Genomic DNA, 16820 nt, shown 5'->3' with positions numbered 1-16820 from the left:
CTTTTAGAAGGAATAATTAAACTGGCATTAATTCCCATGTTTATATCTACTTTATTCCAAACACAAATCAAACTCAAAAACATGTTTAATTACATTTGGAAGCTGCATACATAGCTTACGGAAGTCATGCCCTATGACTATGAAAGTAAATAATCGCTTCTCCACCTCCTTCCACCTTTTCCTGTTATCTCAGCCCAATATCCCTGGAAGCCCTCCAATTTTTACAAAGCATCTAGAGTGCCTCCATCTTTAATGTGCTTGGGAATCACCTGGAGAGCTCCCCTCCACAGATGTATAGACTCCACACTCAAGTCATTCTAATTCAGTCGATCTGGCTAGGGCCTAGTCATTTGCAATTCTAACAAGCTCTCAGTTAATGTCAGTGATGCCGGTGTGGAGCTACACATTTATAGTCCAGGATTACTGTCCCTGTAGCACTGGGCCACTGTACTAACTGGCCTGGAACTGGGGGAAAGATGATAACCAAACCATGGGATCTATTGGATCTGTAGGATAGGAGGGAGTTGGGGAGGAAGTAGGAGTGCTAATCTAAGTCACTACCTTTAATGAGATCTCCATAACAAAACTACTTTTCCTCTTTCACAGAAGCAAATCCAGAGAAATTCAACAGTCGTTTTCGAAATAAAATGTTCTATGCAGGGGTAGGTATACATTTTATTTCATAATTACTACATATTACTTAGTGCCAATTCACTGTGTATCATAGTTGCAAACTACATTAGAAATAATCACATATACATCTCATTTATATATGTCTATCTATGGTTACTGTTTCGTGTCTGGGCTTCAGAATGAAAGTGAGGTGTATTTCTTAAGTTAGCTGTCAGAAAGAGAGTTGATGTTCCTCACCTCTGAGCTTTTAAGCAAGCCCTGAGGCTTCATGTTGAACAAGAGAAGATGCTATTCAAAGAGGGATGTGAGAAACAAACATCAAAGCCAATGTAAGAAATGGGGGAATTGTGTAGACTGAGGATGTCTGCAGAATTTTAGGTAAGAACGTAGTTTTCACCAGGGTATGCACATTGACATTTGGATTAGAAACTGGCAGAATATGGGGTGTTTTTCATGGACGCGTACGTGAGATTAAAGGGAGTGCCTTCTTTTTCCTTCTTTTGTTTCTCAGGCATGTTCATAGTAGTAAATAGAGAATGAAAAAAGGCGTCCAAAATATCAGTACAGTTTAAATTTATGCCAATGGATAGGAGGAGTTTAAATAAAAGGGGTTTGGAAGCTGCATATGTAGTTTATGGAAGTCAAACCCTGTGAAACTCAAAGCAAATAAGGAAATCTTAGTGGAAAGACTGTATCAGCACTTAATGGACAAGGAAGTGGTCAGAAAAGGTTGTCAAAATAAACCTTCCAATGACCCTCAGAATTGTCTACTTTTTCACTCTCATTCGGTGCTCTTAAATTTTATAGTGAAACTGTAAATTGTAGTTTGGAAGCAAAAGAAAAATTTCAACTTGACAACTACTGCACTGCGTTACTTTGGATTCTGCAGAAAGAGAACATGTTTAGAATTTTTGCATACTTTGGAATCCTTGGAATCTAGGATATGGAAGCAAGGATTTGGTATCACCATGTAATTACGAATTTCTTCTTCTTTATTTCCCTGTGGTATAGGCAGCTTTTTCTGACTTCCTACAGAGAAGTTCTAGAGATCTATCCAAACATGTTAAAGTTGTTGTAAGTATTGAATATGTTGATTTATTTCATTTGAATATGATATGACTGCCACAAAAAACTCCCAAATAGTTTATATATTGAATCACTGGACTGCATAGAACTTTGGAGATCATTCTGTGTAGTTCATTCAACCTACACTTATTATGTGTCAGGCACTGTCTTAGTTGCTGGGGATGAAGATAAATGAAAAGACTAGTTTCACTCCTGAAGAAACTCACAGTTCAGTTTTGAAGAAGGTCACGTAAGTCACTTCAGAACAATACAATTTTTATTCAACCATGTATATAATATGGTTGTGGCACAAAGGGAGAGAAGTGATAACTCTGACTATGGTGGGGTCAGGAAGACCTTTATACAAAAATAAATGATGTTAGCTGGGTCTCGAAGCATAGATCGGTACTCTCCAAACAAGTATCTTTATTCCAGGATAATCTGAGGAGGATATTTATTCCAGGATAATCTTAGTTTTAGAACAAAGTGTTGATTTCATTATTTTGTGGTGACTCACTGTCCCACCTGCTCAAGGCTCCTCACCACTGGATGGGTTTTTTGTGTGTGTGCTGTTTCTTCCTGGGTCTCTATATCAGCTTGCGGAAATATACTGCTTGTGGGCAAGAGAGAGAGAGATTTATCTTTCTCAAGGTGACACATTCAAAAATAGAATAAAATTAGATATTAAGAAAGACATTAATGTTTCCTTATAGTAACCAAGTTAAAAGAAGGAATGAACATGACTTTGTTGCACATAGTTGTATAAGTAAATGACAGAATGAGAAAGAAAGAGAAAAAAATATATAGATGGAAAAGAAGTGATGAGAATATAGCAGTGCTTGAATTTATCAATGCTTGAATTTATCTTATTCTAAAGAATAAGAATAATTTTGACGGGCCGGGCATGGTGGCTCATGCCTGTAATCCTAGCTCTCTGGGAGGCCGAGGCAGCTGGATTGCTTGAGCTCAGGAGTTCGAGACCAGCCTGGGCAAAATGGTGAAACCCCATCTCTATTACAATACAAAAAATTAGCTGGGCGTGGTGGCATGTGCCTGAGGTCCCAGCTACTCGGGAGGCTGAGGCAGGAGATTGCTTGAACCTGGGAGGCAGAGGTTGCTGTGAGCTGAGACCGCACCACTGCACTCCAGCCTAGACAACAGAGCGACACTCCGTCTAAAAAAAAAAGAAAAAGAATAATTTTGACAAGAGAGAACAGAACAAAATATATACATGAAAATAGAGAAAAATATATGATCTTAAGCTAATGAGAATATGAAGAAATATAAGGAGCATGAAAATATAAAAATTAAAATGTGTAATCACCAGTAAAGCATGTATAAGACATGAATCTCCTAAATCAGTTGAAACAAGAGACAAAGGCCTTTACCACTGCTATTAACAACCATTGGCATCCCTTTCAGATGTTTCAGTTCTCATACAATAAAAATATAAAGCAAGTATCTTTTAGTGGTGGACACTCTTGAGACTGAAATATTGCCTTCTTAAAGCTAGATAGAAGAACACATGGCCCATTGAACTATGAGGATTATTATTTTGATAAAATCGTGGCTATTAAATTTAAGTAGCAGCAACCTTACATTAAACTTCCCCTGTTTCTTCAGCTGCCTGCAGCCTAGCAAAAATTAAGCTTTACTGCCCTTTCCAGTGTGTTTTGCATTTACAGGCACATCCACAATACCTGCCAGGAGACCCAGTGTATGCTGGGCGGTGACCATATGGAATGGCAGTGTACTGTACAAGTTACTGGATTGATATCAAACTCTGTACACCTAACTGCTAGAGAGTTTTCTCTCTCATATCTCAGTCCCCTTGATGATACATTTCTCATTCATGGGTGACTTTATAGTAGAGTCTAAAAGATGCTTGCAGAGAGGCCAAAATGGCAACAAATAACTAGGAAAGATGTGATATCAGCCTATATATGTAATATTAAAGGTGGAATATTTATATAAATTATATCTTATGAAGAGGAAAAAATCATTATAACTAGGTGTGAACATTTGGGATTTAGCTAGGCCTACCTTTGCTAGGTATATGACTTTGGGGAAATCATTTAACCTTTCAGAGGAGTTTGCTTTCTTCATCTGTCAAATAGGTGTAACAAGACATGTCTTTGAAGCAATGGTTTTTGACCATTGTGCTGTGACATAGAGAGACACAAGGATACTTTTTCAATGACGTCATTCTATGTTTTCCTGAGTGTGAGATGAAAAGGATGGAAGGTTAGTGAGAGTGATTAGATGTCTACCCAACAACAGAGCATCTTTTCTTTGTCAGAGGGTGAAGTCAGTGTTTCTAATGCAATAGCCAATAATGTCTCATAGAGATATACAATATGTATTTGAATATTAGACCGAGAAAATACAAAATGACAGTAAAAACCTACATATAGCCATTATTTGTTCCACTTTCCATATTTTCTTCTTGTTATTTATCAGTATATGAGCTTGTACAAAGGAACATATTTTGGATGCAAATATGTCCCTTTGTGTGTATCTGAAGTTGGGAAAAAGTTGAAAACTGCTATTCTAAAGGAATTGTACAGTTTATTGCAATAATATATAAAAAAATCTCTGTAAAGCAGTATACGGTGTAAGGCACACATTTTCATATGATTTAATGAGTTCCCAGAATCACTAACATGTTTCCCAGAAGGAAAAATAGAAAGTTAAAAAATGAATTCTGTTCTAAATACAATAATATTTATTATAATCTTTCTGCAATGCAACCATAATGCTTTGTACACTATTAATGTATCACATCCTAGGTTTTAAGTTTTAGTTGCTTATAACATGCAATTTTGACATTTACAATGTCTACTTTTTTATTCATTGGCATAGTCATTTATAACTCATTTCAAGTTCTTAAGTAAGTTGGAAGATGTTTGCTTAGTAGTTGAGAGTACTAGAAAAACATCTTTAATGTTTAGAATTTTATTATTAAGTTATATTTGAAAATAATTTGTTTATTTAAAATTGTAAGATTTCTTGGAAACAATTCTTTGAGAATACTCATGAAAATTAGGCTGTATGGAGATTAACTGGGAAAAAAAATGCAGGTGATGGAGACAACTTGACCACTAGCAAAATCATTATACTTAGATTGAAACTGATCCTAAAGAACTCTTTCAGAATTTGCAGGGAGCTCGGGGATGCTTTGCTCCTCTCTCCAAATGAGAAGGTAATGGGGAAATCCTGTGATAAGGGTGTGAGGAAAGCAGATATGAGAGCAGGCTCTACACCTTTGACATCGGAAAGTCTATAGTCATGACTAGAGTTATTCTCTTTTGACTTTTGTCACCAGTGGGAAATGGGAAAGGAACATGAAAGACTTTTCCTTGATTTATCAAAGGATGATACCCTTGCAGAAAGCGCTAGCAGGTCGGGGAAGCCATGTTCGAGGGTTGTTGAGGCCAAGCTAGGCTGAGACCCTTGATTCCCAGGTCTAAACTCCAGGAAGACAGTGAATCTTAGAAGTCTAAAGTCTGAATGGCCGGGCGCAGTGGCTCACGCCTGTAATCCCAGCACTTTGTGAGGCCAAGGAGGGTGGATGACCTGAGGTCAGGAGTTCAAGACCAGTCTGGCCAACATGGTGAAACCCCGTCTCTACTAAAAATACAAAAATTAGCCGGGCGTGGTGGCGGGCACCTGTAATCCCAGTTACTTGGGAGGCTGAGGCAGGAGAATCGCTTGAACCTGGGAGGCTGAGGTTGCAGTGAGCTGAGATCACGCCATTGCACTTCATCCTGGGCAAGTCTGTATAGGATTAAATTTCTAAGAACAAACCACGAATGAAGATAATACTAGTGTATGATAGATATCTTTTCAAAAGTTTGCAGTACATAGACTTTTTAAAAAGTCTTCAAAATATTTGACATTTTCAAAATAAAAATTGTCTCAAAAAACAAAGAAAATAAATCATTATATTTGTGACTTGTTTGAATCAGATAATGATGGTGGTGAATACTACTGCTTTAACTTGAGGCTTTTTTCTTTTCATTCTTTTAAGTGTTCATAAATCTTTTAATGTTGACACCATCAGTCTAGATAATTAATAATCATCCATTGTTAGGAATGATAATATTTCCTTTGATTGTGAGACCAGAGAAGAAATCATTTTAATCAAATGGAGGTTTTGTTCTTACCTTAAGTGCAAACAAAACCAACCTCTGTACGCTGGGTGCAGTAAAGCTATAACCAGAATATATTTTTAATCATTGTGACCGGCATTCACTTAAGCAGAGATAGGGCAAGGAGAAAGAGACCGTGATGTGTACTATTGTCAAACTAGTTATCTTTGATAGGTTTTTAGACTTGTGACTACTTCAAAACCCCTTTTCTGTTTTGATTGTTTCAGTGTGATGGAACAGATCTCACCCCAAAGATTCAGGAACTGAAGTTCCAGTGTATAGTATTTTTAAATATACCCAGGTAAGCTCTGTTTGTATTGTTTCCTTGGTTTGAGTGAACTCTGACTTGAGGTTATCTGTTTTCATAACAGATAAGTTTCAGATGTAAACAATGAAGATCAGTTATCTAAATGGGTAATTAAAGATTTCTAGGTCTGATAATTCATTCTCCGATTTGGTTTATTTAGTGTTCTTTGTGGTTGGTGGTTTTGTGCGTCATGTGGCATGCATTGTCTGTACTTACCCATCTTTAAGAAACTCAGGCACCCCTCTTGACTGGAACATCTTAATTTATTTCTAAATTACTGTTCTTCCCCTCTTCCTCCCCCTCTAAGAATGAGAGAATTGAAACACTTTTTTGTTCTCAGTTTCCTAAAAACTGTTGAAAAACCATCCAGTCTGATTCAAGTGTGGAATTCATTCAAAATTGTTGCCAGATGATTTCTTTGAAAAATAGGATGAGTTAGAGTATTGTTTTCTAGCCAGGATGTCAACTCTCCCTGGTGCTATTACGCACTTCAGGAGAAAGGGATATTTAAGATAACTAGACTCAAAATAAACATATTATCTCAGTGGCATAAATTATGTTCTAGGCCCTGAAGCCAAGATTTTGGAAGGGATGGATCTATAACCATTTATTTGCCTGCCAAACAACTCAGACTGCAAATACATTGTATTTAGACTGAATTCAATTGAAATGAGAGTTGTATGTAAATCTGTGGCTAGGAAAACACATCCTAGTCTCCTGATTATTCTTGGCAGTGCTCAATATAGTCAGTTACAATTTTATTCCAGAAATATTTGCAGCTTAATTGAAGTAGAAGGCCTTGATTCTCAGAAAGCATTGTTTATTACTTTGCTTTATTATTCTTTCTCTTGTCCTTCCTCTCTTCTTCTCTTGTCCTTCTTCCTCTCTTGTCCTTCTCTTTTCTTGCTTCTCCCTCTTTCCCATTTGTATTCTTCTTCCTCTATTTCTACAATTTCTTTTGTTTCCCATTCTCTTTCTAATCTCTTATCTATATTTCATCTCTTCTTCACTGTGTCTTCCATAGTTACCTTTCCCTTCTCCTGTGAGTACCTCTTATTTTGCTTATGTATTAATGGCAAATGCTTCCCACTTCATTTCCCTGTCTCTTTTCTACCGGCATGCATACATCTTCCTTAAAGACCAAATTCTGAAACCATCTATAGACAATTCATGATATATCATAGAAAACAGATACACATGAATCATAGTGAGAAATATAAATAATGAATGAGGAGAAAGTTGGATACCACAGGATACTTTTATTGCAAAATTATGGCCCATTTTCACAGCTTGGTATTTTGTAGATGATAAGAAGTGCATTTTCTTTTCTATTGGAAGGTGTGTACCAAGAATGGAAAACTGTTTTTATGTTTAATAAACATTGGGTCTAACTACGAACTAACACCTCATGATAGTCATGAGAAGTATGGGACATATTTACTTCTGTCTTTAATCTTCTCTTGCAGATATTGTGCTGGCACAATGCCCTGGGGAAACCCAGGAGATCACCACGATTTCGAACCTCAACGTCATGATGATGGTTATATTGAAGTCATTGGATTTACCATGGCCTCTTTGGTGAGCAGCACAACTATTTTATTAAAATGAAATGTCTTTTAGTCGCAGAGTTTATTCAATTCACAGGACTTTAGTTAACTTTTTCTCCTGCTTTATCAAATTACAAATTTTATGAATTATAGAGTTGCTTAGGAAAAACAAGAAAAAAATCATTTATGTCACTAAGGAAACCGATGCCCATTTGTTTGAACCTCAAGAATAAATGAGTATCACTTCTTATTTTTCCTGATTAATTTTCGACCAGAATGAAAAGTTTTTATGCTAATTAAAAACATTACACCGGGCTGGGTGCAGTGGCTCACGCCTGTAATCCTAGCACTTTGGGAGGCTGAGGTGGGTGGATCAACTGAGGTCAAGAGTTCCAGACGAGCCTGACCAACATGGTGAAACCTGCCTCTACTAAAAATACAAGAATTAGCTGGGTATGATGTACTGCCTGTAATTCCAGCTACTTGGGAGGCTGATGCAGGATAATTGCTTGAACACAGGAGGCAAAGGTTGCAGTGAACTGAAATCGTGCCATTGCACTCCAGCCTGGGTGACAAGTGAAACTCCATCTCAAAAAAAAAAAAAAAAATTACACCATAGAAACATCCCAGCATTGGCACAGAAGCCATAGCATTTTATACCTTTTTGGTTCACTGAGGACTTTTGTGTTTAGGTAAAAAAGAAACTGTAGCAACTTGTGGATATCCATCTTACTTATGAATGAAATGATCATCTCCATTATCACAAAATATCTGAATATACAAAGACATCATTATTGTGATATTAGTGAATACTCAGTTGCCACAATATTGAGATCACCTTGTATTTTAATTTTGTTTGCTTGCATTAAGGAAGGAAATTTATAGTGTAAGTATATTTTCAAACAGGTTTTAGCCATGCATTCCTGCTTATTATTAAATGATGTGGGGACCAGTTAAAATTATGCTTATCATTTCTTGTGTAAATCAGGCCACACTGAGTTTGTAATGCAAATAAAAACAAAGCTTCTGCTTGTCACCTTTGGTTGGCACATGATTTGTGCTGTACCTTATGCATAAAAGATAGAAGGTTGTATTTCTCATTCTAAACAAATCAAAATAGGTCTCTTTTTTACTCATCTTATGAATTCCAAATAACTCTACCTTGAATTAGTGAAGTTTAACAGAAAAATCTGTTGTGCTTGTGGCAAGAATCTTCATCACCTGATTTTTTGATGGCCCTTGTTAACTCATCTCTAGAATAGAATAGTTGTCATGGTAGAAAAGATTGGACTGGGGTTGACTTACTTTCCAGCGTTGTAACACAATATAGCTCCTTATCTCCAGAGCTTTTTATGTTTATTGCAAATGAAGATACAAGCCAAGAGCAAATAGGATTAAGTTTAGGAAGGATATATGCAGGGAAGAATTCTTTTTTTTTTTTTGAGACAGAGTCTCACTCTGTTGCCCAGGCTGGAGTGCAGTGGAGCGATTTCAGCTCACTGCAAGCTCTGCCTCCTGGGTTCACGCCATTCTCCTGCCTCAGCCTCCCGAGTAGCTGGAACTACAGGTGCCCGCCACCACTCCTGGCTAATTTTTTTTTATTTTTAGTAGAGATGGGGTTTCACCATGTTTGCCAGGATGGTCTCGATCTCCTGAACTTGTGATCCACCCACCTCAGCCTCCCAAAGTGCTGGGATTACAGGCGTGAGCCACCGCGCCTGGCCAGGGAAGAATTCTTGGAGGTGACAAAATCATGCGCATATATGTGAAAAAAAACTCTAAACTGTCCATACGTGGTTTACTTATTCTTTATTCACTGATCCAGTGAACATTTATTGAGTGGTTATCATGTGCTAGAGCCTCCTAGTTCTGACTGTGTGGTAGAAGGCTCTCAGGACTGTCTGCGAGATGACGATCCCTTACTTAGGCCTGGAAGGCCAAGGGGAATATTCAATATTTCCCCATTGCTCTTAGGATCAAAATCTCTGTCCTTACTTGGCCTGTAAAGTTGAGGTTCTGTCTGGTTCTCTAGCCTTCCGTGCTCTCATCTTTGCTTTCTAGCTCAAGCAGTGGACAAGTGAAGCACAGCATCGACTCTCCCTTGCTTCTTTTGTACCACCAAGCCATTGCACGTGTGCACTCTCTCTCTGAAATGTACTCAACTGTTTCTTCTATGCCTTCTCAGACTATATCTGTGTCTTGTTCTTGTTCTTTTTGTAGTCTTTTCTGGTATGGGTGTTTTTTTTTTTCTAACAATTGTATAATTAGTTTAATTTTTATTATACTAATTTGTATATTTAGTATAATAATTAGAATATTACACTAATTATATAGGAGCAATACTGAAACTGAGTAATTAGTGGAGAGTTGAATGGAGGGCTCTTTCACAAATAGTGCACTAGGTTTATGAGAAACCAATTCTTGAGCTGAAGATAAAAAGGAAAAGAAGATAAAAAGGAAAAACAGTACCGGAAAAAGAACTACTTGGAAAGGGTTACCTGATAGGAGTGATATTTGCAAAGAGGAAGCAAGCAACCTGTGCTCGCCTGGCAGGGAGCAAGCCAGAGACATAAATACAGCGACTTCCCACTTCACCTTGACCTCTAGATCTTCTGCTGGTGGGTCTATCTGGAGAAGTCTAATTGGAAGCCAGAAGACATGGGAGCCACTGATGCAGTCCAAATAGGTCGGCCTCACAGAGCAGAAAAGAAGGCAGCGAAGGCTGGAGACGCAGCCAGGGCAGCAAATGGTGGATATCCATCACTCCACTGTGGGTGGCCAATCCACAACAGGGAGCCTGTGGCATGCAGTTGGCAATGCGTGATGTGACTGACCGAATTTTACCAGGAGAAGAAGAATGGAACTTGGCATTCTGGAAAAAGGAAAATTTACAACCATTTGGAAGTAGGAGGAATTGTAGTGCTTTGTGGGAAGTATAAGTGGTTTCATGTAGTTTAAATGTAGGTGAAAAGAGAGCGGGATCACAGGTGGTGCTAAAGACGTGGGTAAGGGCCAGATCATAGAGTGCATCACAGCACTGATCTAGGAGCATTTACTTTATTCAGCATTCTTGAGGAGTTAGTAAAATTTTTTTAAAAATAAATATTTATATGGGAAGGTTTCAGTGTAAAAATCGACAAAATAATACAACAAACTCCCAAGTATCATCACTCAGCTTTTATAATTTTCAATTCATGGACAATCTTATATTTGTCCCACCTACAACCTCTTCCGTTATATTATTCTGGAGCAAATCCTAGACATTACGTGTATACAATATATGTCACATATACATCATATGCATAGCATATATATCATTTTATCCATCAATAATTCGAAATGGACTTTTAAAAGATACTTTCTTTTATAAACACAACCACGATAACATTATATTATTTTAAAAAATGAAAATAATAGTACCTGAATATCACTAAATATTTACTCAGAGCTTGAATTTCCAGTTGTCTCACAAATATCATTTATTTTCTTATGCAGTTTCTTTGAGTCAGAATCCAGATAAAACTTACACATTGTGGTTGGTTGATATGACTTTAAACTCTCCATAGTTTCCCCTTCAACTCTTCCTCATTTATTTATTGAAGAAATTGGTCATTTGTTCTGTCAAGTTTCTGAGTCTGAATTTTGCTGATAGAATCCCTGAGGCATTTATTAAAATGCGCTTCTTTCTTTTTTCTATACTTGATAGTTGGATCTACATACACTACATATATTTTCCCCCAAATCTATTTTGTAAGCAGTGTTTTCTTTTTCTAAAAAAGAATATATAATGTCTGGCTTTCTCCTTTTTTAATGTTGGCAGATATTGATGGTCAATGTCTGGATGTAGCAAACATTAAGGGTTGCAAAATAGTGATATTCTAATTCTATTTTTTTTTTTTTTGAAATGGAGTTTTGCTCTTGTTGCCCAGGCTGGAGTGCAATGGCGCAATCTCGGCTCACTGTAACCTCTGCCTCCTGAGTTCAAGTGATTCTCCTGCCTCCAGCCCCCCAAGTAGCTGGGATTACAGGCACCTGCCACCATACCCGGCTAATTTTGTTTTTTTAGTAGAGATGGGGTTTCACCATGTTGGTCAGGCTGGTCTTGAACTCTTGACCTCAAGTGATCCACCAGCCTCAGCCTCTCAAAATGCTTGGGTAACAGGCATGAGCCACCATGCCTGGCCTGATATTCTAATTCTATCCTTCTTCATTTACTACTTGAAATATTTCTGTGAAGAGAAATTTCACTTCACTTACTATTTGATTACTTAGTCATATAGTTTGTGTAGGAAAGGCTCAATAAGTGATTCTTTTTCTTTCTTTATACATTTTCAGAATACTGAGTTAGTTCTCTAGCATCCTCCAATGGTGACTCTGGTTTTAAATGGCCTTCAGTTTTTGAACAATAATCCCATCAAAGATTGGGATTTAGCTTCCCCTAATATTTGGTTGGGCCCGTGACTACTTGGATGAGTTGAATACAGTGAAGTAACACTGTGCACCTTCCTAGTCTGGGTCATAAAAGGTCCTTTCAGCATATGGGAAATTTGAGTGCTAGTGATGATGTCTAATTAATAGGACTTTTTTTTAATTCAAGGTAATACTTAGTTCAACTGTCTCTCTGCTTTTATTCCTTTAGTATCAATCATACTCATTTATTGAATACTCATTGAATCTACAAATTCTGCATCCCTAAGTGGGATGCTGCTAGGTAAAACTGTTAAGAAGTGAACCAAAAGAAAAGCCCTGTCATCAGGGTGTTCATAGCTCGGTGTTATCAGGGGGGCAAAAGAGTAAACAAGCAATCATAATCTGAGGCAGCAAATTCTAGGAGAAAGGCGGGGTGAGAGTGGAAAGAATTGACATCAGAACAGTGTTTGTAAAATGGGGGAGTCAGCAATAATTTCTTAGAGGAGGAAGGAGTCCCTGGGAGTGGAATTGCCAAGTGAACATGACCATCAGGGAATCAGCCTAAGAGACCACCATATCCTAGGAGAGGATTCCAGTGGTGGAACCCTCATTACTCCTAGTAATGACACAGAGTCAGTGAAGCCATGGATGTGGAGAAAGGGCAGAGATAGAGTTCTTTAAACTGTCAATGGGGAGGCTAAAAGAGATGGAGTAAAACAGGGTCAGACTTGTGCTTTAAAAAGATTATGCGGATGACATTGTAGAAGACAACCAGAATTTACAACTGGAGGCAGGTAGACAAGTCAGAATGCTGGCATGTTGAGTCCAGGTGCAGAAACGAGAAGGCCTGACCAGGTGCCGTGGCTCCCGCCTGTAATCCCAGCACTTTGGGAGGCCGAGGTGGGCAGATTACCTGAGGTCAGGAGTTTGAGACCAGCCTGGCCAACATGGTGAAACCCCATCTCTACTAAAAATACAAAAAATTAGCCAGGCATGGTGGTGGTCACTTGTAATCCCAGATTCGTGGGAGGCTGAGGCAGGAGAATCACTTGAACCCGGGATGTGGAGGTTGCAGTGAGCCAAGATCATGCCATTGAACTCTAGCCTGGGCAACAAGAGCAAAACTCCATCTCAAAAAAAAAGAAGAGAAAGCCTGCAAGCCTGAAGTAAGAAAGTGCCAATGAAGACAGGGGGGCTGGTGAGTTCAAGAGAGTTGTTTGGACATAGTGACGTATTGTGAAGGGTACAAAGGGAAGAGTATATCCAAATTCCAGGAGGCTAGCATAGATAGCTAGGTAAAGGATAAATGCATTAAATGAGATAGAAAACATAAAAGAGAAAATATCTCAAAAGAAATACACTGTTTTATCTATTTTAAATTCAAAATCTCTGTAAGACATCTAAGGAAATATAGAAATGGGTAATTTAAAATATATGTTTAAAGTTCAGGAGATCTTTTCAGGTTGGAGAGATTGTTTTGGAGAGGGAGGGGTTCTGCCAGATCCTTTTTATTCTTCTCCTATCATTTGTAAGAAAAAGAGAAATAATCGCAGATGGGAGCTGGCAAAAAGGAAATGGAATACTAAAATTAGGTCAATTATTTTTTTCTCTTTTCATCATGTGAATAAGGTAATCCATATACATCAACAGCTAGCATCAAATGCATGATTGAATCTCAGATTCCAGTGACTCTAATTGCTTCCAAGAAAGGGAATGCTATCTAAGAAAAGCAAAATTAAATGGAGTTTAAACTGTATGGTTTTGAACATTCTAGACCTCTAAATGTATACTGGCATATATTTCTCTCTTTTTAGACACATTTTATCTTACTACTTGCTACTCATATAGCAGTACAGAATTGTATTTTTTTTTCATTCAGGATGAAATAATCTAATTTGCAGTCTTCAATTTCACATTTCTTGAACTGCTATATTGATTATATTTCTAAGAAGGTAAATTATTTGAAAACTCAAACATTTGTTTAAGATGATTATGTAAACAGACAAATGTAGTTATTTGGGTATATGTGTATATATTTTTGCATATTTAATATAGCTGCTATATAATTAAAAACTTAACCAGTAGGTCAAGCTTTTTAGAAACAAACTATTTTTCTTAGAAATTTATATGTGTGTAGTAATTAAAGGCTATAAACTTTTAAAATCATGGAATACACTAATAAATATATTTGTACATTGCTTATGATTTAAGTAAAACCCAAAAAATTGAAAAATCAGAGTGGCACTTTAATAAGTACAGAATTACTGGAATGAGAAAAAAAGACTGTTTCTTTTAGACTTTTTATCTTGTAATTGCAAATTTCAAAGTAGAAGTCTTCAATTCATTTTACTGGTTGAAATGCATTCCTGCTAATTAAGATGATTCTTCATTGGGTGCTGGGTAACCTGATTACCTTTTTGGATTTTACACAGACCATAATCAGACATTGTAATTTGTATTTATTTCTGCCACAATTTTCTGCCATTATTGTTTCTAAGGTCCTTTCATGTTGAGTTTGTTTCTAAGTAATTTAAACTTCTCAAGACGTTCAAAGCATTATTCAGTCAGAGAAATTGGGAACCTAATTTGCCATTCAGTATGAAATCCAAAGATTTCAGTCTCGTAAACTTTAAAGAAGGCACGTCCAGCTTTCTTTTTGTTAATTGAAATAAAACTATGTAAGTTTCTTTATAGTTATGAATTAGGAAAGCAAGAGGTTATCCAGTGAGCAAAAAGTACATGGAGAAATTCTCAGGGTTGAAGTTTTACACTTACCATATATCTTTGTTTTAAGAAAAAAGGTAATATTAAATATATGCTTATTTTGATAATATACATAAGAACTAAAGTAAAATATCAGTTACAATTTTATGACTCATAAATAACTATATTTGATGTGTTTCTAATTGCTTTATTTTTACATTTTTAAAAATACATGAAACCATATTATAAGGAAAACCCATACTACAAATGGCTACCTACTTTTTTATTGTATAAATATATCCTAATTTATGTAATAATTATTTTATGCAAAGTTTCCTTTATGAAGCTTTTAGGTTTCTGATGTTTTATATTGCAGATAATCCTGTAATTAACATAATTGTTTGTAAACCTCTCTTCACATTTCAAATTATTTTCTTATGGCAAATCCTAAGGAAATTACAATGACATAAGCATTTTGAAGCCTCTTAATAAAAATTATAGAATTATTTTTTAGAAATGTCATACTGTTTACTTGTCCAAGAGCGGCGTATAGAGTTCCTGGATGAGAAGTGAGTTAGTAGACAGAGTTCTGGGGCCGGCCGCGACTGTGGCGATGCGGGCCGTGGGAGCCCCACATGGCATCGGGGATCGCTGAAGGCCAGCCAGCTGCATTCCAGGTGGCACGAGGGACCGCCGTTGTGCTCAGAGAAGTGATTTAAATACCTAACAGATGTTGAAAATGTGTTAATGGATAGAGACATAAATGATGTTTAAATATTATACTTGATGAAACAGGGAAGAGAATAAACTTCCATCCCTGGAAGGAAATAAAGGAATTATATATGTTTTATACAGATAAAATTCTGGAACAGACAATTATGTCCTTACAAACAACAACATTTGAGAGTAAGGATAAGTTTATTTTTATTGTTACATTTTGTCTTTTTTTTAAAAGAAGTTAAATGTGTTTTTTTGCATATTTTAATGGGCTGTTTATCTTTTATTGTTGACATAGAAGAGATATATTCTGGATACAAGTCTTCTGACAGATTTATTTATCAAAAATGTATTCTTTTGTTTATACTTTTCCTTTTTGTGTTTTTAGTGTTTGTTTTGATGAGCATAAGTTTTAAACATCCAATTTTATGAAAAAGGCTTAGTTTGTATTAGAGCTCTTTGTGTGCTTCCTAAGAAATATTTGATTACTCCCAGAAAGACTGGGAGGCCATTCTCCTATATTTTCTTCTTGAAGATTTATAATTTTGGCTTTATATGTTAGTATATGATTCAGCTCAAATTAATTTTTGTGTATTGTGTAAGATATATATTCATTCATAAAAAATGCATTTATCCGGTTTTCTCCAGCACTATTTGTTGAATAAACTTTCCTTTTCTGTAAAATTGCTTTGGTGCTTTTGCTTGGTACCTAGATTCTATTCTGTTCCATTGATTTGTTTATCCTCATTGCCAATACCACACTGTCTTAATTAGCTGTATGGTAACCCTTGAATCTGGTAATATGAATCACTTTGTTGTTCTAACAGTGTTTTCCTTATTCTAGATCTTTTGGCATTTGCATATAAATTTTTAGAATCTGTTATTATCTGCAAAAAATTAGGATTTTAATTGGAATTGCATTTAAGTTTTAGATAATTTGGGGAGGAATTGGAATAGTAATAATATGAATGTTCCAATCCATGAACATGGTATATTTCTCCATTTATTTAGGTGTTTAATATCCATCAACAATATTTTGTAGCTTCAGTGCAAGTTTCAGGTTTTTGCACACCTTTTGTTAAATTTATTTCTAAGTATTTTTTAATGCTATTTTAAACAGTAATTTAAGTTTTACATTTAATTATTATTGCTAGTATATAGAAATAACTATATGTGTGTCTATACATATACACATACATATTTGTTTATTGACCTTGTCTCATAACTGCTAAATTCACTTATTAGATCCAGTAGTTTGTTTTTTTTTTATAGATTCCTTAGGTTTTT

The 16820-nt window shown here is 36.3% G+C and overlaps 1 protein-coding gene and 1 long non-coding RNA gene across 7 annotated transcripts in view; one reads left to right on the top strand and one right to left on the bottom strand.

Annotated features, from left to right (window-relative positions):
• Positions 1-16820, top strand: part of DGKI (diacylglycerol kinase iota) — a 456754-nt gene that overhangs the window by 265796 nt on the left and 174138 nt on the right. The window contains 4 exon segments of the mRNA XM_063725794.1: positions 607-662; positions 1645-1707; positions 6077-6150; positions 7623-7734. Of these exon segments, the coding sequence (XP_063581864.1) occupies positions 607-662; positions 1645-1707; positions 6077-6150; positions 7623-7734 (305 nt within the window).
• Positions 1958-16820, bottom strand: part of LOC112134378 (uncharacterized) — a 40203-nt gene continuing 25340 nt past the window's right edge. Inside the window, exons 4-6 of one of the 6 annotated variants that reach the window (XR_010140759.1) lie at positions 10202-10575; positions 3742-3915; positions 1958-2872 (exon numbers count right to left, since the gene is read on the bottom strand). This is a non-coding gene — a long non-coding RNA (uncharacterized LOC112134378). Of the gene's footprint in view, positions 2873-3741; positions 3916-5468; positions 5494-10201; positions 10576-12112; positions 15540-16820 lie in introns of those variants that run through there. The other 5 variants (XR_010140758.1, XR_002915804.3, XR_008527269.2 and 2 more) reach the window with 5 other exon arrangements.

This window comes from Pongo abelii, chromosome 6 (genome assembly GCF_028885655.2).
Source record: "Pongo abelii isolate AG06213 chromosome 6, NHGRI_mPonAbe1-v2.0_pri, whole genome shotgun sequence".
In the NCBI taxonomy this organism is placed as follows: Eukaryota; Metazoa; Chordata; class Mammalia; order Primates; family Hominidae; genus Pongo; species Pongo abelii.
Note: the sequence above shows the minus strand (reverse complement) of the source record. Positions and strands in the feature narration are given on the sequence as shown.